General features: G+C 44.0%; 1 protein-coding gene across 1 annotated transcript in view; it reads left to right on the forward strand.

Annotated features, from left to right (window-relative positions):
* The window catches only part of LOC123761449 (high-affinity choline transporter 1-like), a 1,078,813-nt gene that overhangs the window by 91,908 nt on the left and 959,309 nt on the right, over positions 1-27,596 (forward strand). The window contains exon 4 of the mRNA XM_069313981.1: positions 18,207-18,400. Coding sequence (XP_069170082.1) covers positions 18,207-18,400 — 194 coding nt within the window. The remainder of the gene's footprint in view (positions 1-18,206; positions 18,401-27,596) is intronic.

Below are 27,596 nucleotides of genomic sequence, written 5' to 3' on the forward strand. Positions count from 1 at the left end.
ACACTCTCCAAAGCCTCCCCCTCTCACCCCCAAGCCTCTCCTGCTCACCCACTCCCCAAGCCTTCTTTTCTCTCCACCCCCCCCCCAAGCCCTCCCTCCTACACCACCCTCCCTGTACCAGATCCTCCCAGCCCCCGAACACCCCAGACCCCCCAGGTTCCCCTTCATAGGCCCTCCCATCCCAGTCCCTCCCTGTTTCCCTGCTTCAGGGGAAGCAATAGGATCTGAGAAAGGAGAGAAGAGATTCAGCTTCATGGTGATGTACTCGAACATAGATGGGATCACTAGCAAGGCAGGTGAACTACGGGAAAGAACACAAGCAGTGAACCTAGATGTAATCGGACTCACAGAAACAAAACTCTCAGGCATCATAACGAATGCGGTGTTTCCCCAGAACTACACTGTAATAAGGAAAGAGAGGGAAGGATGGGGGAAGAGGTGGAGATGAGTACTAATGATGGTACTAATGAGAAAGGAATGGAGCTTCAAGGATATGGTCATCCTGGGCTGTGAGGGATTCAGAGACTACATAACAGGCACCATGACATTGGGAGGACCAAAAGTAGTAGTAGCAGTGATATACAACCCTCCACCAAATGACAGAAGACCCAGGCAAGAGTATGACAACAACAACATGGCAGTTAACACTATAATTGAGAAGGCACCCTCTGCTGCCTGTAGAAATAGATCCCATCTGCTCATCATGAGTGACTTCAATCACGGAAGGATAGACTGGGAAGGAGACATCGCAAGGAACCATATAGAGGAGAGGATACATGGAGAACCAAACGAATGGAGGTGGCGACAAGAAACTTTCTAAGCCAACATCTCAGAGAACCCACTAGGATGAGAAACGATGAATCAGCGAGACTCGACCTAGTCTTCACTCTGAACGACTCCGACATAAGGGAAATAGGCTATGAGGCCCCAGTAGGAATGAGCGACCACAGTGTACTGGCGTTTGAGTATCTGGTTGAGAAAGGGTTATTGAACTCAAGGAGGGAGTACTGAAAACAAAAAACTGGCATTCCAAAAGGAAAACTATGAGGAGTTAAGAAAATTCGTAACAGATATAACATAGGAAACAGAGCTCAGGGAAAAGACGGCCCAAGACATGATGGTCTTCATCACGCACAAGTGCAAGGAAGCAGCAAACAAGTTTGTCCCAGTCCAAAAGGAAAACAATGAAATGAAGATGAGAAACCCATGGTTTAATCAGAGATGTAGGCTAGCTAAGCAGCAAAGTAAAAGGGCATGGAGAAACTATAGGAATAACAGGACACTTGAGAGCAGAGAAAGATACCAGAGTGCCAGGAATGAATATGTCTGGATGAAAAGAGAGGCAGAAAGACAATATGAAAATGACATCGCAAGCAAGGCAAAGACTCGGCCTAAATTGCTGAACAGCCACATCAGGAGAAAAACAACAGTAAAGGAACAGATAATGAATATAAGGATAGGGGCAGAAGGATTCACTACAAACGACAAGGAAGTGTGTGAGGAACTGAATAAGAAATTCCAGAAGATCTTCACCTTAGAGCAAGGAGAGATTCCAGAGATAAGAGAGGGAATAGTTAACCAGGAACCACTAGAAGAGTTTGAGATTACCAGTGGGGAAGTAAAGAAGTGTTTACTAGAGTTGGATGTGACAAAGGCTATAGGCCCAGATGGAATCTCCCCTTGGATACTAAGGGAAGGAGCAGAAGCACTGTGCCTGCCACTCTCCATAGTGTATAATAAATCACTGGCAACAGGGGAACTGCCAGAAATTTGGAAGGCAGCTAATGTAGTTCCAATATACAAAAAAAGGGGATAGACAGGAGGTACTGAACTACAGGCCAGTGTCCCTAACCTGCATACCATGCAAGCTGATGGGGAAGATTGTGCGAAGAAAGCTAGTGGAACATCTGGAGCGAAAGAACTTTGTAACACAGCATCAACATGGGTTCAGGGATGGCAAGTCCTGCCTCACAGGGCTAATTGAATTCTACGACCAGGCAACAAAAATCAGGCAAGAAAGAAAGGGATGGGCAAACTGCATATTTTTGGATTGTCAAAAAGCCTTTGATACAGTACCACACAAGAGGCTAGTGAAAATGCTGGAGATGCAGGCTGGAGTGAAAGAGAAGGTACTCCGTTGGATAAAGGAGTACCTAAGTAACAGAAGACAACGAGTCACTGTGAGGGGTGAGGTCTCGGATTGGCATGACGTCACAAGTGGAGTCCTGCAGGGGTCAGTCCTTGGACCAATACTGTTTCTGATATATGTAAATGATCTCCCAGAGGGTATAGAATCGTTTGTCTCAATGTTTGCTGATGATTCAAAAATTATGAGGAGGATTGAAACAGAGGATGTTAGTAGGAGGCTACAGGACGACTTAGACAGGCTGAATGAATGGTCCAACAAATGGCTGCTAAAGTTTAACCGGAGTAACTGCAAAGTAATGAAACTAGGCAGTGGAAACAGGAGGCCAGACACAAGATAGAGAATAGTAGATGAAGTATTTAATGAAATGGAAAGAGAGAAAGGATCTAGGAATTGATATCACACCAAACCTGTCTCCTGAAGCCCACATGAAAAGAATTACGTCTGCGGCATATGCGAGGCCGGCTAACATCAGAACAGCCTTCAGGAACCTGTGTAAGGAATCATTCAGAATCTTGTACACCACATACGTTAGACCAATCCTGGAGTATGTGGCCCCAGCGTGGAGCCCGTACCTCATCAAACACAAGACGAAGCTGGAAAAAGTTCAGAGGTATGCCATTAGACTAGTCCCAGAACTAAGAGGAATGAGTTACGAGGAAAGGCTGCGGGAAATGCACCTTACGACACTGGAAGACAGAAGAGTGAGGGGAGACATGATCACTACCTACAAAATCCTCAGGGGAATTGACAGGGTAGACAAGGATAAACCTATTCAACACTGGCGGTACGCGAACAAGGGGACACAGGTGGAAACTGAGTACCCAAGTGAGCCACAGGGACGTTAGAAAGAACTTTTTCAGTGTCAGAGTTGTTAACAGGTGGAATGCATTAGGCAGTGATGTGGTGGAGGCGGATTCCATACACAGCTTTAAATGTAGATATGATAGAGCCCAGTAGATTCAGGTATCTGTACACCAGTTGATTGACAGTTGAGAGGCGGGACCAAAGAGCCTGAGCTCAACCCCCGCAAGCAGAAATAGGTGAGTACACACACACAGGACCGTATATACACACAGGCCCGTATACACACACAGGCCCGTATACACACACAGGCCCGTATACACAGGATTAAGACGCAGGAAGACAGTATGAGACTACAAGATTGTAACAGCTGAAGCTGTTATAAATAAGTGATTGTATGGAAGGCAGTGGCATACGCCTTTGTACAAAATATGCAGTGACAGGGTGGTCGACCTGACTTTGGGAGCATGGGTCATCTCTCCTGGGATTTAGGGATTAACACCTTTAGAATACAAGATGGCCGTCTCCTTTGTTTTAAAGCAACACATAATGAATATTTCAACAAAATACAGTAATAACTAATTTGGCTTATGTATGTATGTTAGGGTTACATATATGTAGAATGAAGGTTGAGATCTGGGTTGTATACAGGCAGAGAAATAACGGCATTTTGAGGGACTAGTTTGGGCTCCGGATGACTCACAATGTCAAGGTCACGCCGCCCAGAGAGTGACAACTTTAGTAATTCACAAAGTTCAAATTCAGATCACTAGCCAATATTGTAATTGGAAATAGCCTTTCCCTAAGATTCCTGTAAAATTACCATCAGTTTAATAAGAGTTCAACCATCTGGGTTGTTCAGTACAATAGAGATTAGTTGTTCAATTTAAACCCTGCTTAGTAAATTTATTGAACCTGGCAGAGTAATACTCACTTGCCTCAGTTGTGAGGAGAGCTAGGCAAGATCAGTGTGGTTTGGAACAGCAACTGAAGAGGTCAACCATTCTCACCTCTCCAGAGATCAGCACTCCATCGACTGGTTTCATAGTTAAGGTAAAAGTTTCAGTGAGTTAGTAGAGTAATCTCTTGTCTGCTTCTATAGGAAAGTTCATTTAGAGAGTGATAGCTAGGGAGTGTTTCCAATTATTTTATATTTCTTAGCTTTTGATAATAAACTCTGTTAAAATTTTCTCGTTTTCGTATTTTTGAGTATTTTCATGAATGATTTTACATGTGATGGTCCTTGCCATGTGGTCTCCACGAGTCTGGATTTTATTTGAGTCGCAAGCCTAGCCCAGTTTAAGAGCTAACATATCCCCTTGGTTGCTGTAAATACCCACACTTAACGTAAATTCATCCCCTCTTTTCCAAGTAAATTGGGGATTAAGCCCCCAAGGGTTAAATGATTGATTAATTGGTCCAAACCCCAATTAATTGACAGCTTTGGTTAATGGTCTGGTGGTGGCGGCGAAAAGAGATCCTTTGGGTTGGCTAGCAAGCCTGGTACGACGTCACATGGCTGTAGAATCATAGCCGATCGAGCGGCTAAGACCACGTGGCGTGGGACTCCACTGAGAGTTAGCTCTGGGGTCCTTGGAATTCGGTTTAAGTAAGTTTATTCACGGACAGGGTAAAGGACAGAGTAGAGCTAATACCCCATTCCGTGTTACAATAAATGCGGTGTTACAATGTCGTATTACAAGATGACCTAGACAGACTGCATGAATGGTCCAACAAATGGCTACTAAAGTACAACCCGAGTAAAAGTAACGTAATGAAACTAGGCGGTGAAAACAGGAGGCCAGACACAGGATACAGAATGGGAGATGAAATCCTTCATGAAACGGACAGAGAGAAGGATCTAGGAGTTGATATCACACCAACCCTGTCTCCTGAAGCCCACATCAAAAGAATAACATCTGCGGCATATGCGAGGCTGGCTAACATCAGAACTGCCGTCAGGAACCTGCGTAAGGAATCATTCAGAACCTTGTATACCACATATGTAAGACCAATCCTGGAGTATGCGGGCCCAGCATGGAGCCCGTACCTTGTCAAGCACAAGGTGAAGCTGAAAAAGTTCAGAGATATGCCACTAGGCTAATCCCAGAACTAAGAGGCATGAGTTACGAAGAAAGGCTGTGAGAAATGCACCTCACGACACTAGAAGACAGAAGAGTAAGGGGAGACATGATCACTACCTACAAAATTCTCAGAGGAATTGACAGGTAGATAAAGATAAACTGTTTAACACGGGTGGTACACGAACAATGGGACACAGGTGGAAACTTAGTACCCAAATGAGCCACAGGGACGTTAGAAAGAACTTTTTCAGTGTCAGAGTAGTTAACAGGTGGAATGCATTAGACAGTGATGTAGTGGAGGCTGACTCCACCACAACTACAAACACAGTTTCAAGTATAGATATGATAGAGCCCAGTAGGCTTTGGAACCTGTGCACCTCTTGATTGACGGTTGAGAGGCGGGACCACAGAGCCAGAGCTCAACCCTCACAAGCACAAATAGGTGAGTAGACAGGACCGTATACATACATAGGACCGTATACACACGACTGTATGTATACGGTCCAGCTTCAGTCACACGGGGGAGTGACTGGAGCTGGAGGAGGCAGGAGTCCCACTGCAGCAAGCTCCCGGAATATCGAATTACCTAAGTATTGGGAACAGGTTGAGGGCTACAGTGGTGTCCCAGGTTACATAAAGGTTCAGGGAAGTGTAAAAGCAAATAAAATACAATAAACAAGTAAAGATGAGTGAAAATTGCTGAGTTGGAAAATTTTGTTCTTGTTCTAGAACAAAAACAAAGATGGCCGCCACCACGGGGAATGTAAACACACCAACAGATGATTGTTTCAAAGGATTCTCACCACAAGATATAAGGAAAGGAGGTGTTCTTGGCAGGTTAGAGATAATTGAGGATATGCAAAAGAATTATGAAGAAAAAGTGCTTAAATTGGAAGAGGACAATGGAGCTCTTAGGAATGAGCTTTGCACCATAAACAGGTGTATTCTTCAGCAAGGTAAGATTATTACTGCATTAACGGACAAGGTAACAAATCAGGAGGAGCAAATCAAGGAACTAGTGAAAGAAAATGAGGTGTGGAAAGTGAAGTGTGGTGACTTTGAAGTAATAAACCAGAAAATAGACTCATATGGTGAACAACTGCATGGAAGCCTGAGGGTTAGATAGTGTTAGACAAGGATCTCCAACTGGAAACTTCATTGACAACACACATAGAGGAGGTTAATAAAAAACTAGAAGAGTATAAAGAAAAAATAAAAGAGACTTATGTCCAAGTTGTAAAAGAGAGACGATTAAGGAAGTGTGTTTGTAAGTCCAAACCAGAAATGACAAACAAGAAGCGGATCTTAGACAAGCAATTAGGAAAGAGCTGGTAACCAACAGTAAACTGCTACAAAACACTGTAGATAGAAGTAAGTCCATAATAATTTTTGGATGTGTAGAGAGGGGATTTCCTCTAGGGTGGACCGAGATGCAGAAGAGATGATAAGACCCCCGTCAATTATAGACCTGTGTCATTGAGAAGTGTAGTAGTCAAAATATTGGAAAAAAAATAGTAAAAACTAAATGGGTAGAACACCTGGAGAGAAATGATATAATATCAGACAGACAGTATGGTTTTCGATCAGGCAGATCCTGTGTATCGAATTTACTCAGTTTCAATGATCGAGCCACAGAGATTTTACAGGAAAGAGATGGTTGGGTTGACTGCACCTATCTGAACTTAAAAAAGGCTTTCGACAGAGTTCCATATAAGAGGTTGTTCTGGAAACTGGAACATATTGGAGGGGTGACAGATAAGCTTCTAACATGGATGAAAAATTTCCTGACTGATAGAAAAATGAGGGCAGTGATCAGAGGCAATGTATCGGACTGGAGGAATGTCACAAGTGGAGTACCACAGTGTTCAGTTCTTGCACCAGTGATGTTTATTGTCTATATAAATGATCTACCAGTTGGTATACAGATTTATATGTGTGAGATTTTTTCTACGCCTACCTCTCTTGGGAGGTGGACCTCAAGTTTAAAGGCTGCTCACGGCAGTTAAGCATGAGTCCAATAGAAAAAGGAAAAGCGGGAGCAAACCGCCAGGCTTCCACCACTAGGGTGAAAACCTGTCCACATAGGCCGCTGGTTCCTCCTAGTTAAACAGGACGTTAAAACCAATAAAGGGTAACCGACGGGTTCTCAATCAAATATTTTTATTTGATGTGGTGCTATGAATTTGAATTTGAATTCCCAAAAAAGAACAGCCGTCATTTCAAAAGATCACATCAACATCAATCGTATAAAGCAGAACATGGGTGGAAAAGAATGGTTGAAGGGTTGACATCAAAGACCGTTTTCTATAAATTATATAATTTATTAAACAACAAGAGACTAAACTACTACTACATCGAGTTCACGTTACGTTAATGTCCATCAAGTGGCACTATAACAAACAGCTAAATAGCAATGACTCTGGTCCATTGCTGTGCAGCTGCATACTGATCTAACCTGAACACAGGTGTGCCCACTGACGACGCAATATTGCAACCAAAAAAATATAAAAATAATTCACAAGCCTAGTTTACACCACAGTGAGTGATTCGTTACGTTATTGTCTATCCAGTGGCCCTTGCAACACAGGTATTCAACAGCCCCTCGTACTGCGAGCTGATTACATGAACTAACTGAACAATGATGCCCACTGATGACACAAGCTTGCAATCAATATTGTCACGGCTTCACGGTGACCAGATACTATAATCAGAATATTACGGGTCCTTCAACCCTACAGCCGAGATACCCACGTAACTAGGCGGGTAGTCCAACAGTGACTCCCCCTATCACAACCTAATGTGAACACTCTTCGCAACTCCCTGCAAGAAGTTGCACTGTAAATAGTAAACAAAGCCAGGCAAGGTGGGATTCTGAGACACAGCTCCAGTAATCCCTAAGTTACTTTACTCTCGTCACCAGACGCTAAACAAAAGAAATTGCCTTAATCATTTACAAAATTGATTATGTGATTAATTACGTTAATTGATTGATCACAGCAGTCAGCAACAAAGTACTTCTACGCTAATCATTAACACTTGTCTCTCTTAAAACAAGTCATCTTGTTAAAAATAACTCAAGAGTCTCTTTCATTACATCACACTTGACTCCTTGCAAGTATTCAGTGAGTAATTCCTAATTTATGTCAAACGGACCACTAATTACATCCCCCTCGATTTACGTTAACTAAGCCTACCACTAACTTGGTTTTTTAATTTTTTTATTTTTTTTTATTATTTTCTACCACAGACGTGGCCACACATTTACAATGCTAACCAGCATATATACATTTTCTTCTGTCCTCCATGGACATGGTTAGAGAAGTGTTAAACATATAGTTCAAGGGTTAATTGAACACTCAACCACAGAAGGTGATTCGGTGCTTTTAAAATGCTAAGCTAACCTACACACGTAAATACATAGATACACAAATTTACGTATGCCCTACATAAAGTGTTTGATGTGTCTTTTACATAGTGTCATTAATGTACATTCACAAAGGTGAAATGTAATTCTGATCAGCTTCCATATATACTTTATACCCATACATATACATACATATTTATAAGTATATATAAGCATGTATACATATATACATGCTTGCTCTCATTAAGTACTGTGAATTCCCCTGAATAATCAAAGGGACCTCCTTACATCAACAACATTAAAAAAAAAACTAACTTGGTAGCTTCTCAACAGTCTATGTCAAAATTTACTTTAATGAGTGTTAATTACCCTAATTAACCCCGAGAAATTAATTAACTGTCACCAGGACCAATAATTAATCATACATAAATGCGTCTCACTCCGCACTGCCTAAGCAGGTCTCATCAAACACTGTGAATTTACGGACGAGGAGTTAATTACTCCACTAATTAACAAGAGTGCATCTTAATCCACTGTCATCAGACAGGATATGATTAATATAACGAGTTATGCTCCATGACCTCGCTTTACCGAGTCATCTGAGTCCTCAAGACCCCAGACGTTAATTACTCCACTAATTATCATGAGCCACTAATTACTATACCCCCGAAAGGTAATTAGTCTTGAGCAAATTACGATAACAAAAATACTGACAGACTCTGACAGTTCCTCTCCCACTATGTGAATTCATGATGAGAATGCTAATTACATAATTAGCTAGAGTGGTCAATTAGTTGTCACACGGATAATTAATTGCACTGGAAACGTATCTCAATAAGCTCAGTACTGTTCCCCTTAACAGCTCTCACACTCATCAAGTAATGTGCAACCCCTTATAAAGTTAATTCCCATTAACTAACTCAGTGAATCCTTAAATCCTCAACACAACTTAAAGAATACAAAGTAACCCCAGGTTACATAGGTCACACTTACAGCGGCATAACAAATAAATGCACATCCCACATACGGTTGCAGCTTCTGCAACACGTTAATTACTGTACCCACACAGTAATGACACACGGTTTGGCAACAACAACAATATACCTACATTACTGTCCCCTCTAATCTTGCAACAGTTGCAAGGGACTACTGTGTACAATCACTACTACTTCAGCCAAACAATTTACGTTAATATAAAACACCGTTGCTACGCGGACAGCTGGCATTAATTTTCATAATTAGGCTATAACTAATCAATTGCTTGCTCTCATTAAGTACTGTGAATTCCCCTGAATAATCAAAAGGACCTCCTTACATGAACAACACAGCTCCTAGGGCAGTAATATAACGCATACCTGATTACAACACTGCCCAAACCTACAACATAATGATGCTGTCAGCATACCCCACATGCTAATGACATCATTAGGCAATCAGCCAGCAATCACATTTACTGACTCACCACACAACACCGTATATAATATATGTATATATATATATATATATATATATATATATATATATATATATATATATATATATATATATATATGTATATATATGTATATATATGTATATATATATATGTATATATATGTATATATATGTATATATATATATATATATATATATATATATATATATATATATATATATATATATATATATATACATAAGCATATATATATATATACATATGCAAATGAAAACGCATGGAAATGGCATTCTCTTAATCAATGAAAATTATATCACTAGATAAATTATACAGACCTCAGGGTATCCACTGACAACCCTACAACACTGGCCTGCCTACCTCTGCAATGATATAATAATAATAATAATAATAATAATAATAATAATAATAATAATAATAATAATTTTTATTTAGGCAAAGGTACATACATAAAGAGATTTTACAAAGTTTGTTGGCTTTATAGATAGAGCTAGTACATACAATGCCTAAAGCCACTATTACGCAAAGCGTTTCGGGCAGGAAAAAACACTACTGACTAAAGCTTAAAACTAATGGGTAAAAAGAAAAAAATGCGTTGAGTACAAAATAAAAATAGAGGTAAAAGAGGGGGGAACATTGTTGAAAAAACAGCACAAATACAATTACAAATTATTACAGAAAATTACATTAAAACAGCGTTGATTTGAAAAACAAAAAAAAACAAAAAACATACATGGGTTGACAATAGAGGGGTAAGGTAGGTTACAGGGAATTTATTAGGTATAGCTTCGTTTTTAACTTAAACTGGTTGAGAGAGGTACTGTCTTTAACATGGTTGGGAAGGTCATTCCACATTCTGGGCCCCTTGATTTGTAGAGCATTTCTGGTTTGATTAAGTCGTACTCTAGGAATATCAAAACTGTATTTATTTCTGGTGTGGTGCTCATGGGTTCTGTTACAACCTTCTATGAAGCTTTTGAGATCAGGATTGGCATTACAGTTTAGCGTTTTATATATGTATAATACACATGAGAGAATGTGCAGTGACTTAATGTCTAACATATTCAGGGATATGAGTAGGGGTACCGAGTGATGTCTGGGGCCAGAATTGGATATTGTCCTAATAGCAGCTTTGTGTTGAGTAATTAGAGGACGTAAGTGATTTTGGGTAGTAGAGCCCCAAGCACAAATACCATAGTTGAGATATGGATAGATAAGGGAGTAATAGAGAGTCACCAGGGCAGGGCGTGGTACATAATATCTGATCTTAGAAAGAATGCCCACAGTTTTTGAAACTTTTTTTGATATGTTTAGAATGTGTCCCTGGAAATTCAGCTTGTGGTCAATGAGAATGCCAAGGAATTTGCCATCTAATTTGTTACAAATTTGGGTATTGTTTATTTTGAGATTTATTTGATTAGAGGATTTATTGCCAAACAGAATATAGAAAGTTTTGTCAATGTTAAGCTGCTTCCCTCGCCTGGCAGGCTCTATGGGACAACACAGCTGTTACCGGAATTAACAACAGTCCTGAGACACGGTAACAATTATTATGTGTACTCACGATTTCCACTCTCATTACATTCATTTCCCCGGTCATGACCTCACTTGTTGAAGAAAACCTAGCTCGCTCCCACGTGCATCGACTAGGTGTGGCCCTAGGGTGTGACCAGGGCATGTGGCCAAGCGTGGCCCAAGGGGGTGGCCAAGGCATGTGGCCACTGCATGGCCCTAAAGGGTGGCCACGGAGTAGCGCGGGGCGTCACAGCACCCCACCCGGGATAAGCAGGCACGCGTGGTGGCGCACAGGGTGGCCAGGGTGGCCCACAGGCGGGTGGCCAGGGTGTGGCCATCATGTGGCCCCACGGTGTCCTGTCACTGAGCGGTGCGGCGCGCACATGGGGCTTGCCTCAGGCTGGCTGGCTGGCGGCTACAGGCATACACAACGTGGATGGGAGAGCACCCACACCCACATCATACCAGAGCATGCCTCGCTCGTACACCGGGTGTGATAATGGCCGGCGTCACCACATGGCGGACACAGTAAGGTGGAATTCAAAGTCCAACAGAGGCCTGTAATATCACCACAATTACACTAGGAGGCCCTGCCCTTATTCCACCAATTGTCCGTTAACATAGACAGGATTCTCAAACCGATGTGAGAAAACGTCTGATACACCGTGAGGCCTGTCAGCTGCCTCATGGGTGAACACTGTCTCTTAGATTTTCACTGTTCCTTCAGTACTCCTAGGCCCCATTTCACGCAAATTGGGCCTCGACACAACCCATGATAACAGGAGTGCCATGCACGATGAGAAATAAGGATGACACATCGATAATGGTGGTGGTGGTGGCAGATGCCACCCCCACCCGGGGACACCTTGTCCTTAGCTCGCCGCCCAGCTCAGACTGAAGATTTTGCAGGCATAGGGAAAAACAAATGCCCGTCTCCCCCCTACCTTGTCTTCACCAATCAGCACAAAGCCGGCACCATAGGCTTTCAATCACCTCCTTTCGCGCCTAAAATTCGCCATGAGGCTGAAGTGCCTAGACCAATCACAGACGCCCTCACCATGAGGCGTCCCGTGATGTCACAAGGAGGGGGAGGCCTAGGAGTGTGGCGTCATACCTCACATGGTGGGAGAGGCAACGTCCCCCCCTCTGTCCCCCCACCTCTAAAACCGTTGGCTAGTCAAGTACCTTCTCATACCACTCTCTCTCTCTCCAATCCCATTTCACAGAAACAGGATAAATTCTGTAACTCTCTCTACAGAGCAGTCACAGACCTCTGGCTAGTCTTAAACGATGGTCCTTAGCATAAGCTTTCATCCAACATCACACAAGTGCATGTAGTTTGAAAACTTCCTGTCTAGAGTCCTAAAGCGACTCTAGCCTAATCTAGAAAACTAAAAAAACTAGCTTGAGGGAATTTTCATTACCTCACAATATGAACATGTTTGCTGATGATGCTAAGATAATAGGAAAGATAAAAAACACAAATGATTGTCATGTCCTTCAAGAAGACCTGGACAAAATAAGTATATGGAGCAACACTTGGCAAATGGAAATGAATGTTAATAAATGCCATGTTATGGAATGTGGAATTGGAGAACATAGACCCCACACAACCTATAAATTATGTGAAATTTTTTTAAAGAATTGTGATAAAGAAAGAGATCTAGGAGTGGTTCTAGATAGAAAACTATCACCTGAGGACCACATAAAGAATATTGTGCGAGGAGCCTATGCCACACTTTCTAACTTCAGAATTGCTTTTAAATACATGGATGGTGATATACTAAAGAAATTGTTCACGACTTTTGTTAGGCCATAGGTAGAATATGCAGCGGTTGTGTGGTGCCCATATCTTAAGAAGCACATCAACAAATTGAAAAAGGTGCAAAGACATGCTACTAAATGGCTCCCAGAACTGAAGGGCAAGAGCTACAAGGAGAGATTAGAGGCATTAAATATGCCAAAACTAGAAGACAGAAGCAAAAGAGGTGATATGATCACTACATACAAAATAGTAACAGGAAATGACAAAATATATAAGGAATATTTCCTGAGACCTGGAACTTCAAGAACAACAGGTCATAGATTTAAACTAACTAAACAAAGATACCGAAGAAATATAAGAAAATATACTTTCGCAAACAGAGTGGTAGACGGTTGGAACAAGTTAGGTGAGAAAGTGGTGGAGGCCAAGACCGTCAGTAGCTTCAAAGCGTTATATAATAAAGAGCGCTGGGAAGACGGGACACCACAAGCGTAGCTCTTATCCTGTAACTACACTTAGGTAATTGCACTTAGGTAATTACACAAAGGACCGTATACACACACAAATGATTGTATACACACACAGGACCGTATATACATCTCTGTGAGCCACAGAGATATTAGAAAGAACTTTTTTAGTGTCAGAGTGGTTGACAAATGGAATGCGTTAGGCAGTGATGTGGTGGAGGCTGACTCCATACATAGTTTCAAGTGTAGATATGATAGAGCCCAATAGGCTCAGGAACCTGTACACCTGTTGATTGACGGTTGAGAGGTGGGACCAAAGAGCCAGAGCTCCACCCTCGCAAGCACAACTAGGTGAGTACACACACAGGACCGAATACACTCACAGGACCGTATACACGCACAGGACCGTATACACACACAGGACCGTATACACACACAGGACCGTATACACTCACAGGACCGTATACACGCACAGGACCGTATACACTCACAGGACCGTATACACACACAGGACCGTATACACTCACAGGACCGTATACACACACAGGACCGTATACACACACAGGACCGTATACACACACAGGACCGTATACACACACAGGACCGTATACACACACAGGACCGTATACACTCACAGGACCGTATACACTCACAGGACCGTATACACTCACAGGACCGTATACACTCACAGGACCGTATACAAACACAGGACCGTATACACACACAGGACCGTATACACTCACAGGACCGTATACACACACAGGACCATATACACACACAGGACGGTATACACACACAGGACCGTATACACACACATGACCGTATACACTCACAGGACCGTATGCACTCACAGGACCGTATACACACACAGGACCGTATACACTCACAGGACCGTATGCACACACAGGACCGTATACACACACAGGACCGTGTACACACACAGGACCGTATACACACACAGGACCGTATACACACACACAGGACCATATACACTCACAGGACCGTATACACTCACAGGACCGTATACACACACAGGACCGTATACACTCACAGGACCGTATACACACACAGGACCGTATACACACACAGGACCGTGTACACACACAGGACCGTATACACACACAGGACCGTATACACACACAGGACCGTATACACTCACAGGACCGTATACACACACAGGACCGTATACACACAGGACCGTATACACTCACAGGACCGTATACACTAACAGGACCGTATACACTCACAGGACCGTATACACACACAGGACCGTATACACACACAGGACCGTATACACACACAGGACCGTATACACACACAGGACCGTGAACACACAGTTGATTGTTGAACAGTTGATTGACAGTTGAGAGGCGGGCCGAAAGAGCAAAGCTCAACCCCCGCAAAAAACACAACTAGTAAACACACACAGGACCGTATTCACACACAGGACCGTATACACACACAGGACCGTATACACTCACAGGACCGTATACACACACAGGACCGTATACACTCACAGGGCCGTATACACTCACAGGACCGTATACACACACAGGACCGTATACACACACAGGACCGTATACACACAGGACCGTATACACTCACAGGACCGTATACACTCACAGGACCGTATACACTCACAGGACCGTATACACACAGAGGACCGTATACACTCACAAGGCCGTATACACTCACAGGACCGTATACACACACACAGTACCGTGTACACTCACAAGACCGTATACACTCACAGGACCGTATACACTTACAGGACCGTATACACCCACAGGACCGTATACACTCACAAGACCGTATACACTCACAGGACCGTATACACATACAGGACCGCATACACACACAGGACCGTATACACACACAGGACCGTATACACACACAGGACCAAATACACACACAGGACCGTATATACTCACAGGACCGTATACACACACAGGACCGTGTACACACACAGGACCGTATACACACACACAGGACCGTGTACACACACAGGGCCGTGTACAGATAAAAGAGAGAGAATAGTTAACCAGGAACCACTGGAAGAGTTTGAGATTACCAGCGGGGAAGTAAGGAAGTGTTTACTAGAGTTGGATGTGACAAAGGCTATAGGCCCAGATGGAATCTCCCCTTGGATACTAAAGGAAGGAGCAGAGGAACTGTGCCTCCCACTCTCCGTAGTGTATAACAAATCACTGGCAACAGGGGAACTGCCAGAAATTTGGAAAGCAGCTAACGTAGTCCCGATATACAAGAAAGGGGATAGACAGGAGGCACTGAATTACAGGCCAGTGTCCCTAACCTGCATACCAAAGCTGATGGAGAAGATTGTGCGAAGAAAGCTAGTGGAGCACCTGGAGCGAAAGAACTTTGTAACACAGCATCAACATGGATTCAGGGATGGCAGGTCCTGCCTCACAGGGTTACTTGAATTCTACGACCAGGCAACAAAAATAAGGCAAGAAAGAGAAGGATGGGCAGACTGCATATTTTTGGATTGTCAGAAAGCCCTTTGATACAGTGCCACACAGGAGGCTAGTGAAAAAGCTGGAGATGCAGGCTGGAGTGAAAGGTAAGGTACTCCGTTGGATACAGGAGTATCTAAGCAACAGGAGACAACGAGTCAGTGTGAGGGGTGAGGTCTCAGATTGGCGAGACGTTACGAGTGGAGTCCCGCATGGGTCTGTCCTTGGACCTATACTGTTTCTGATATATGTAAATGATCTCCCAGAGGGTATAGAATCGTTTCTCAATGTTTGCCGATGATGCAAAAATTATGAGGAGGATTGAAGCTGAGGACGATAGTAGGAGGCTAGAAGATGACCTAGACAGACTGAGTGAATGGTCCAACAAATGGCTGTTGAAGTTCAACCCGAGTAAATGCAAAGTAATGAAACTAGGCAGTGGAAATAGGAGGCCAGACACAGGATACAGAATAGGAGGTGAAGTACTTAATAAAACGAACAGAGAGAAAGATCTAGGAGTTGATATCACACCAAACCTGTCTCCTGAAGCCCACATAAAAATAATTACATCTGCGGCATATGCGAGGCTGGCTAACATCAGAACAGCGTTCAGGAACCTGTGTAAGGAATCATTCAGAATCTTGTACACCACATATGTAAGACCAATCCTGGAGTATGCGGCCCCAGCATGGAGCCCATACCTTGTCAAGCACAAGACGAAGCTGGAAAAAGTCCAAAGGTATGCCACTAGACTAGTCCCAGAACTAAGAGGCATAAGTTACGAGGAAAGGCTGCGGGAAATGCACCTTACGACACTGGAAGACAGAAGAGTAAGGGGAGACATGATCACAACCTACAAAATCCTCAGAGGAATCGACCGGGTACACAAGGATGAACAATTCAACACTGGTGGGACGCGAACAAGGGGACACAGGTGGAAACTGAGTACCCACATGAGCCACAGAGACGTTAGAAGGAACTTCTTCAGTGTCAGAGTAGTTAACGGATGGAATGCATTAGGCAGTGATGTGGTGGGGGCTGACTCCATACACAGTTTTAAATGTAGATATGATAGAGCCCAGTAGGCTCAGGAATCTGTACACCAGTTGATTGACAGTTGAGAGGCGGGACCAAAGAGCCAAAGCTCAACTCCAGCAAGCACAAATAGGTGAGTACAAATAGGTGAGTACACACACAGGACCGTATACACAGGTAAATTAGGCAGGAAAGAGAAGGGTGAGCAGACTGCATTTTCTTGGACTGTCAGAAAGCCTTTGACACAGTACCTCATAAAAGGCTGTTACAAAAGTTGGAGCAGCAGGCAGGAGTAAAAGGTTAGGTGCTCCATTGGATGAGGGAGTACCTAAGCAATAGGAAACAGCGAGTAACGGTGAGAGAGGAGGCATATGTGGCGAAATGTCACCAGCGGGGTTCCACAGGGCTCTGTACTCGGACCCATCCTGTTTCTAGTTTATATAAACGACCTTCCGGAGGGTATAGACTCATTCCTCTCAATGTTTGCTGATGATGCAAAACTTATGCGAATAATTAAGACGGATGAAGATAGACAGAGACTACAAGACGACCTGGACAAACTGGAGGAATGGTCTAGAAAATAACTGCTAAAGTTCAACTCAGGAAAGTGTAAAGTCGGGCCCCTTCGTGAATCAGGCCCCAGATTTCTGGTTGGTATGGACTGCTCCACACTTCAGCGTGAAGAGTATACGTCCTACAATATGTATTTGATAGAGACCAGCGCGTCCTGGGTCTCTCCGAGCTGATGGTAAAGCTTCTATTATTAATTTGTTAAACTTTCAAACTTATATCTCAAATTCCTCCACTGATGAATTAATAATGAGAACCAACAAGATCAATTTAGCGGCTCACTCGTATCATAATATTATATCAATTATAGGAATTATATCAGAGTAGGAAGCATCTGGCTGGAGTTATTGCTTCAGACTTAACTACACATTCTTGGTAAAGTTGTTATTTCTGAACAGAGGATGAATCCTCATAGTTTAATATTACATGTAAGTAACATACAAGTGTGATATGCACACTTAGAATGTTGCAAGATAGATAAGTAATACAGTGTTGCAGAGAGGTGATCAGTATATATGGTTGGCAGGGTTCCGGAGCGTGACCTGGACGTGCCCCGCCAAATGGTAATCATTGCCTTATCCATGGTGTTCCTGGCCATCTTTCTGTGGGTCCGTAAGCACTGGAAGCACTGGAAGCGCTGCGAGTGCTCCTCGGGCACTGAAGAGGTCATCCCGGCCGCCAAGAGTTTTGGCACCTTCGTCGGCATCCTCACCATGACAGGTTAGTGGTTCATAGCTCTTGTATGGTCACTATGACAGGTTAGTGGTTCATGGCTCTTGTGTGGTCACTATGACAATGGTTCATGACTCTTGTATGGTCACTATGACAGGTTAGTGCTTCATGGCTCTTGTATGGTCACTATGACAGGTTAGTGGTTCATGGCTCTTGTGTGGTCACTATGACAGTGGTTCATGACTCTTGTGTGGTCACTATGACAGGTTAGTGGTGCATGGCTCTTGTATGGTCACGATGACAGGTTAGTATTTCATGGCTCTTATGTGGTCACTATGACAGGTTAGTGGTTCATGGCTCTTATGTGGTCACCATGACAGGTTAGTGGTTCATGACTCTTGAATGGTCACTATGACAGGTTAGTGGTTCATGGCTCTTGTATGGTCATTATGATAGGTTAGTGGTTCATGGCTCTTATGTGGTCACTATGACAGGTTAGTGGTTCATGACTCTTGTATGGTAACTATGACAGGTTAGTGGTTCATGACTCTTGTGTGGTCACTATGACAGGTTAGTGGTTCATGGCTCTTGAGTGGTCACTATGATAGGTTAGTGGTTCATGGCTCTTGTGTGGTCACTATGACAGGTTAGTGGTTCATGACTCTTGTGTGGTCACTATTACAGGATAGTGGTTCATGACTCTTGTATGGTCACTATGAAAGGTTAGTGGTTCATGACTCCTGTGTGGTCACTGTGACAGTGGTTCATGACTCTTGTGTGGTCACTATGACAGGTTAGTGGTTCATGGCTCTTGAGTGGTCACTATGACAGGTTAGTGGTTCATGACACTTGTATGGTCACTATGACAGGTTAGTGGTTCATAACTCTTGTATGGTCACTATGATAGGTTAGTGGTTCATGATTCTTGTATGGTCACTATGACAGGTTAGTGGTTCATGACTCTTGTATCGTCACTATGACAAGTTAGTGGTTCATGACTCTTGTGTGGTCACTATGACAGGTTAGTGGTTCATGACTCTTGTATGGTCACTATGACAGGTTAGTGGTTCATGACTCTTGTATGGTCACTATGACAGTGGTTCATGGCTCTTGTGTGGTCACTATGATAGGTTAGTGGTTCAGGACTCTTGTATGGTCACTATGACAGGTTAGTGGTTCATGACTCTTGTGTGGTCACTGTGACAGGTTAGTGGTTCATGACTCTTGTGTGGTCACTATGACAAGTTAGTGGTTCATGACTCTTGTCTGGTCACTATGACAGGTTAGTGGTTTATGTCTCTTGTATCGTCACTATGACAGGTTAGTGGTTCTTGACTCTTGTGTGGTCACTATGACAGTGGTTCATGACTCTTCTGTGGACACTATGACAGGTTCGTGGTTCATGACTCTTGTGTGGTCACTATGACAGGTAAGTGGTTCATGACTCATATATGGTCACTATGACAGGTTAGTGGTTCATGACAGTTGTGTGGTCACTATGACAGTGGTTCATGACTCTTTTATCGTCACTATGACAGGTTAGTGGTTCATGACTCTTGTGTGGTCACTATGACAGGTTAGTGGTTCATGACTCTTGTATGGTCACTATGACAGGTTAGTGGTTCATAACTCTTGTAAGGTCACTATGACAGGTTAGTGGTTCATGACTCTTGTGTGGTCACTATGACACGTTAGTGGTTCTTGGCTCTTGTATGGTCTCTATGACAGGTTAGTGGTTCATGACTCTTGTGTGGTCACTATGACAGGTTAGTAGTTCATGACTCTTGTGTGGTCACTATGACAGTGGTTCATGACTCTTGTGTGGACACTATGACAGGTTAATGGTTCATGAGTCTTATGTGGTCACTATGACAGGTTAGTGGTTCATGACTCTTGTGTGGTCACTGTGACAGTGGTTCATGACTCTTGTATGGTCACTATGACAGGCTAGTGGTTCATGACACTTGTGTGGTCACTATGACAGTTGGTCATGACTCTTGTATTGTCACTATGACTGGTTAGTGGTTCATGACTCTTGTGTGGTCACTGTGACAGTGGTTCATGACTCTTGAGTGGTCACTATGACAGGTTAGTGGTCCATGACTCTTGTGTGGTCACTGTGACAGTGGTTCATGACTCTTGTATGGTCACTATGACAGGTTAGTGGTTCATGACTCTTGTGTGGTCACTGTGACAGTGGTTCATGACTCTTTCATGGTCACTATGAAAGGTTAGTGTTCATGACTCTTGTGTGGTCACTATGACAGGTTAGTGGTTCATGACTCTTTTGTGGTCACTATGACAGGTTAGTGGTTCATGACTCTTGTGTGGTCACTATGACAGGTTAGTGGTTCATGTCTCTTGTATGGTCACTTTGACAGTTTAGTGGTTCATGAGTCTTGTATGGTCACTGTGACAGGTTAGTGGTTCATAACTCTTGTGTGGTCACTATGACAGTGGTTCATGACTCTTGTCTTGTCTCTATGACAGGTTAGTGGTTCATGACTCTTGTATGGTCACTATGACAGGTTAGTGGTTCATGACTCTTGTATGGTCACTATGACAGTGGTCATGACTCTTGTATGGTCACTATGATAGGTTAGTGGTTCATGACTCTTGTATGGTCACTATGACAGGTTAGTGGTTCATGACTCCTGTGTGGTCACTATGACAGGTTAGTGGTTCATGACTCTTGTGTGGTCACAATGACAGGTTAGTGGTTCATGACTCTTGTGTGGTCACTATGACAGGTTAGTGGTTCATGACTCTTGTGTGGTCACTATGACAGTGGTTCATGACTCTTGTGTGGTCACTATGACAGTGGTTCATGACTCTTGTATGGTCACTATGACAGGGTTTCATGACTCTTGTGTGGTCACTGTGAAAAGGTAGAGGTTCATGACTCTTGTGTGGTCACTATGAAAAGGTAGTGGTTCATGACTCCTGTGTGGTCACTATGACAGGTTAGTGGTTCATGACTCTTGTGTGGTCACTATGACAGTGGTTTATGACTCTTGTATGGTCACTATGACAGGGTTTCATGACTCTTGTGTGGTCACTATGACAGGTTAGTGGTTCATGACTCTTGTATGGTCACTATGACAGTGGTTCATGGCTCTTGTGTGGTTACTATGATAGGTTAGTGGTTCAGGACTCTTGTATGGTCACTATGACAGGTTAGTGGTTCATGACTCTTGAGTGGTCACTGTGACAGGTTAGTGGTTCATGACTCTTGTGTGGTCACTATGACAGGTTAGTGGTTCATAACTCTTGTATGGTCACTATGATAGGTTAGTGGTTCATGATTCTTGTATGGTCACTATGACAGGTTAATGGTTCATGACTCTTGTATCGTCACTATGACAGGTTAGTGGTTTTTGACTCTTGTGTGGTCACTATGACAGGTTAGTGGTTCATGTCTCTTGTATCGTCACTATGACAGGTTAGAGGTTCTTGACTCTTGTGTGGTCACTATGACAGTGGTTCATGACTCTTCTGTGGACACTATGACAGGTTCGTGGTTCATGACTCTTGTATGGTCACTATGACAGTGGTTCATGGCTCTTGTGTGGTCACTATGACAGGTTAGTGGTTCATGACTCTTGTGTGGTCACTATGACAGGTTAGTGGTTCATGTCTCTTGTATCATCACTATGACAGATTAGTGGTTCTTGACTCTTGTGTGGTCACTATGACAGTGGTTCATGACTCTTCTGTGGACACTATGACAGGTTCGTGGTTCATGACTCTTGTGTGGTCACTATGACAGGTTAGTGGTTCATGACTCTTGTGTGGTCACTGCGACAGTGGTTCATGATTCTTGTATGGTCACTATGACCGGTTAGTGGTTCATGACTCTTGTATGGTCACTATGACAGTGGTCATGACTCTTGTATGGTCACTATGACAGTGGTCATGACTCTTGTATGGTCACTATGATAGGTTAGTGGTTCATGACTCTTGTATGGTCACTTTGACAGTGGTCATGACTCTTGTATGGTCACTATGATAGGTTAGTGGTTCATGACTTTTGTATGGTCACTATGACAGGTTAGTGGTTCATGACTCTTGTGTGGTCACAATGACAGGTTAGTGGTTCATGACTCCTGTGTGGTCACTGTTACGGACCCGAATCTAGCGTCCGAGCACGGAGCAGTGACGACCGCTCCATCTGTGGGTCAGCTCCCGAAACCCCCACCAAATGGACGACGCCACCTGGTGAGGACGAAGTGTACTGGTCACAAGGGCCAGTTTCCAGTCCTGTTCAGCACATAACACAGCCGTTGCTGACCTCTGGTGAGGTGGTTCTCAGACGACAGCGCCATCTATGGAGTGGATAGGTGGGCGTTTGTGTCTGAGCCTGTAAGTGAGGTGCTTGAGTGTGTCCCTGTTATTGATGACGTGTCTACTTACAGAGTCGACCTGGGACTGCTGTGATGGAAGTTGAGTCAGTCTACCCAAGGCAGCCGTCCCCATACCTTGTGCTTTGTTGCAGCAGCTGTGAGTCGCCTCCCGGAGGAACACTGTGGTGTTACCCTGCCAGTGAAGTGGCAGTAGAAGGATTGTCGTACCCGGGACCGACTGCTGGAGACGATTGACCACTAGGGTATTGAGGACAGGAGAGTGATTTGTGGTATCACACGAGGCTCCTGACTAGGGCGCTACCCTAGTATCGCTCGTGGAGTGGCCTGACCAGCGTTGCTGATCCGGAACCTGCCAGCTGTTCTGCTGGACTTGTGGTTGACGGCCTCCACGGCGGTGCCCCAGTGGAACTGTGTTTTGGCTGGCCTGTGTCTGGGGTAGACTCAGCTTGATCGAAGGATTCGTCAAGAGACCACGAAAGCACCGAGAGGATCCCGCGTCTTCAGGAGAAGACAACCATGTATATACTTCCCTTGTGTAGTGTTAATACCCCTCCCCCTGTGTAACTTTTATATATTACTTATTGGTGAAGGTAATTATAATCTTAAGTTTTTGCCTTTCTTTCCCTTCCCCTTTTATTTTACTTGCGTCACGGATCTCATCCCTTGAAAGCCACTACTGGCTTGGGGCCGGATACAACTACCTCTAACTACATCAGAGTACGAACCCAGTTGCGACCCGAGAGGGCCGTAACAGTCACTATGACAGGTTAGTGGTTCATGACTCTTGTGTGGTCACTATGACAGTGGTTCATGACTCTTGTGTGGTCACTATGACAGTGGTTCATGACTCTTGTATGGTCACTATGACAGGGTTTCATGACTCTTGTGTGGTCACTGTGACAGTGGTTCATGACTCTTGTATGGTCACTATGAAAAGGTAGTGGTTCATGACTCCTGTGTGGTCACTATGACAGTGGTTCATGACACTTGTGTGGTCACTATGACAGGTTAATGGTTCATGACTCTTGTATGGTCACTATGACAGGTTAGTGGTTGATGACTCTTGTGTGGTCACTATGACAGGTTAGTGGTTCATGACTCTTGTATGGTCACTATGACAGGTTAGTGGTTCATGACTCTTGTATGGTCACTATGGCAGTGGTCATGACTCTTGTATGGTCACTATGATAGGTTAGTGGTTCATGACTCTTGTATGGTCACTATGACAGTGGTCATGACTCTTGTATGGTCACTATGATAGGTTAGTGGTTCATGACTCTTGTATGGTCACTATGACAGGTTAGTGGTTCATGACTCCTGTGTGGTCACTATGACAGGTTAGTGGTTCATGACTCTTGTGTGGTCACAATGACAGGTTAGTGGTTCATGACTCTTGTGTGGTCACTATGACAGGTTAGTGGTTCATGACTCTTGTGTGGTCACTATGACAGTGGTTCATGACTCTTGTGTGGTCACTATGACAGTGGTTCATGACTCTTGTATGGTCATTATGACAGGGTTTCCTGACTCTTGTGTGGTCACTGTGAAAAGGTAGTGGTTCATGACTCTTGTGTGGTCACTATGAAAAGGTAGTGGTTCATGACTCCTGTGTGGTCACTGTGACAGGTTAGTGGTTCATGACTCTTGAGTGGTCACTGTGACAGGTTAGTGGTTCATGACTCTTGTGTGGTCACTATGACAGGTTAGTGGTTCATGTCTCTTGTATCGTCACTATGACAGGTTAGTGGTTCTTGACTATTGTGTGGTCACTATGACAGTGGTTCATGACTCTTTTGTGGACACTATGACAGGTTCGTGGTTCATGACTCTTGTATGGTCACTATGACAGTGGTTCATGGCTCTTGTGTGGTCACTATGACAGGTCAGTGGTTCATGACTCTTGTGTGGTCACTATGACAGGTTAGTGGTTCATGTCTCTTGTATCGTCACTATGACAGGTTAGTGGTTCTTGACTCTTGTGTGGTCACTATGACAGTGGTTCATGACTCTTCTGTGGACACTATGACAGGTTCGTGGTTCATGACTCTTGTGTGGTCACTATGACAGGTTAGTGGTTCATGACTCTTGTGTGGTCACTGCGACAGTGGTTCATGACTCTTGTATGGTCACTATGACAGGTTAGTGGTTCATGACTCTTGTATGGTCACTATGACAGTGGTCATGACTCTTGTATGGTCACTATGATAGGTTAGTGGTTCATGACTCTTGTATGGTCACTATGACAGTGGTCATGACTCTTGTATGGTCACTATGATAGGTTAGTGGTTCATGACTCTTGTATGGTCACTATGACAGGTTAGTGGTTCATGACTCCTGTGTGGTCACTATGACAGGTTAGTGGTTCATGACTCTTGTGTGGTCACAATGACAGGTTAGTGGTTCATGACTCTTGTGTGGTCACTGTTACGGACCCGAATCTAGCGTCCGAGCACGGAGCAGTGACGACCGCGCCATCTGTGGGTCAGCTCCCGAAACCCCCACCAAATGGACGACGCCACCTGGTGAGGACGAAGTGTACTGGTCACAAGGGCCAGTTTCCAGTCCTGTTCAGCACATAACACAGCCGTTGCTGACCTCTGGTGAGGTGGTGCTCAGATGACAGCGCCATCTATGGAGTGGATTGGTGGGCGTTTGTGTCTGAGCCTGTAAGTGAGGTGCTTGAGTGTGTCCCTGTTATTGATGACGTGTCTACTTACAGAGTCGACCTGGGACTGCTGTGATGGAAGTTCAGTCAGTGTACCCAAGGCAGCCGTCCCCATACCTTGTGCTTTGCTGCAGCAGCTGTGAGTCGCCTCCCGGAGGAACACTGTGGTGTAACCCTGCCAGTGAAGTGGCAGTAGAAGGATTGTCGTACCCAGGACCGACTGCTGGAGACGATTGACCACTGGGGTATTGAGGACAGGAGAGTGATTTGTGGTATCACACGAGGCTCCTGACTAGTGCGCTACCCTAGTATCGCTCGTGGAGTGGCCTGACCAGCGTTGCTGATCCCGAACCTGCCAGCTGTTCTGCTGGACTTGTGGTTGACGGCCTCCATGGCGGTGTCCCAGTGGAACTGTGTTTTGGCTGGCCTGTGTCTGGGGTAGACTCAGCTTGATCGAAGGATTCGTCAAGAGACCACGAAAGCACCGAGGACTCGGCACCGAGAGGATCCCGCGTCTTCAGGAGAAGACAACCATGTATATACTTCCCTTGTGTAGTGTTAATACCCCTCCCCCTGTGTAACTTTTATATATTACTTATTGGTGAAGGTAATTATAATCTTAAGTTTTTGCCTTTCTTTCCCTTCCCCTTTTATTTTACTTGCGTCACGGATCTCATCCCTTGAAAGCCACTACTGGCTTGGGGCCGGATACAACTACCTCTAACTACATCAGAGTACGAACCCAGTTGCGACCCGAGAGGGCCGTAACAGTCACTATGACAGGTTAGTGGTTCATGGCTCTTGTGTGGTCACTATGACAGTGGTTCATGACTCTTGTGTGGTCACTATGACAGTGGTTCATGACTCTTGTATGGTCACTATGACTGGATTTCATGACTCTTGTGTGGTCACTGTGACAGTGGTTCATGACTCTTGTATGGTCACTATGAAAAGGTAGTGGTTCATGACTCCTGTGTGGTCACTATGACAGTGGTTCATGACTCTTGTGTGGTCACTATGACAGGTTAGTGGTTCATGACTCTTGTATGGTCACTATGACAGGTTAGTGGTTGATGACTCTTGTGTGGTCACTATGACAGGTTAGTGGTTCATGACTCTTGTATGGTCACTGTGACAGGTTAGTGGTTCATGACTCTTGTGTGGTCACTATGACAGTGGTTCATGACTCTTGTGTGGACACTATGACAGGTTCGTGGTTCATGACTCTTGTGTGGTCACTATGGCAGTGGTTCATGACTCTTGTATCGTCACTATGAGAGGTAAGTGGTTCATGACTCTTATATGGTCACTATGACAGGTTAGTGGTTCATAACTCTTATATGGTCACTATGGCAGGTTAGTGGTTCATGACAGTTGTGTGGTAACTATGACAGTGGTTTATGTCTCTTGCATCAACACTATGACAGGTTAGTGGTTCATGACTCTTGTGTGGTCACTATGACAGGTTAGTGGTTCATGACTCTTGTGTGGTCACTGTGACAGTGGTTCATGACTCTTGTATGGTAACAATGACAGGTTAGTGGTTCATGACTCTTGTGTGGTTACTGTGACAGTGGTTCATGACTCTTGTATGGTCACCGTGACAGGTTAGTGGTTCATGACTCTTGTGGCGTCACTGTGACAGTGGTTCATGACTCTTGTATGGTCACTATGACAGGTTAGTGGTTCATGACTCTTGTCTGGTCACTATGACAGGTTAGTGGTTATGACTCTTGTGTGGTCACTATGACAGGTTAGTTGTTCATGACTCTTGTGTGGTCACTATGACAGGTTAGTGGTTCATGACTCTTGTGTGGTCACTATGGCCGGTTAGTGGTTCATGACTCTTGTATGGTCACTATGGCAGTGGTTCATGACTCTTGTGTGGTCACTATGACAGGTTAGTGATTCATGACTCTTGTATGGTCACTATGACAGTGGTTCATGACTCTTGTGTTGTCACTGTGACAGTGGTTCATGACTCTTGTATGGTCACTATGACAGGGGTTCATGACTCTTGCATGGTCACTATGATAGGTTAGTGGTTCATGACTCTTGTATGGTTACTGTGACAGGTTAGTGGTTCATGACTCTTGTGTGGTCACTATGACAGTGGTTCATGACTCTTGTAAGGTCACTATGACAGGTTAGTAGTTCATGACTCTTGTGTGGTCACTGTGACAGTAGTTCATGACTCATGTGTGGTCACTGTGAC

The sequence above is a fragment of the Procambarus clarkii genome, chromosome 7 (genome assembly GCF_040958095.1).
Source record: "Procambarus clarkii isolate CNS0578487 chromosome 7, FALCON_Pclarkii_2.0, whole genome shotgun sequence".
NCBI classification, from domain to species: domain Eukaryota; kingdom Metazoa; phylum Arthropoda; class Malacostraca; order Decapoda; family Cambaridae; genus Procambarus; species Procambarus clarkii.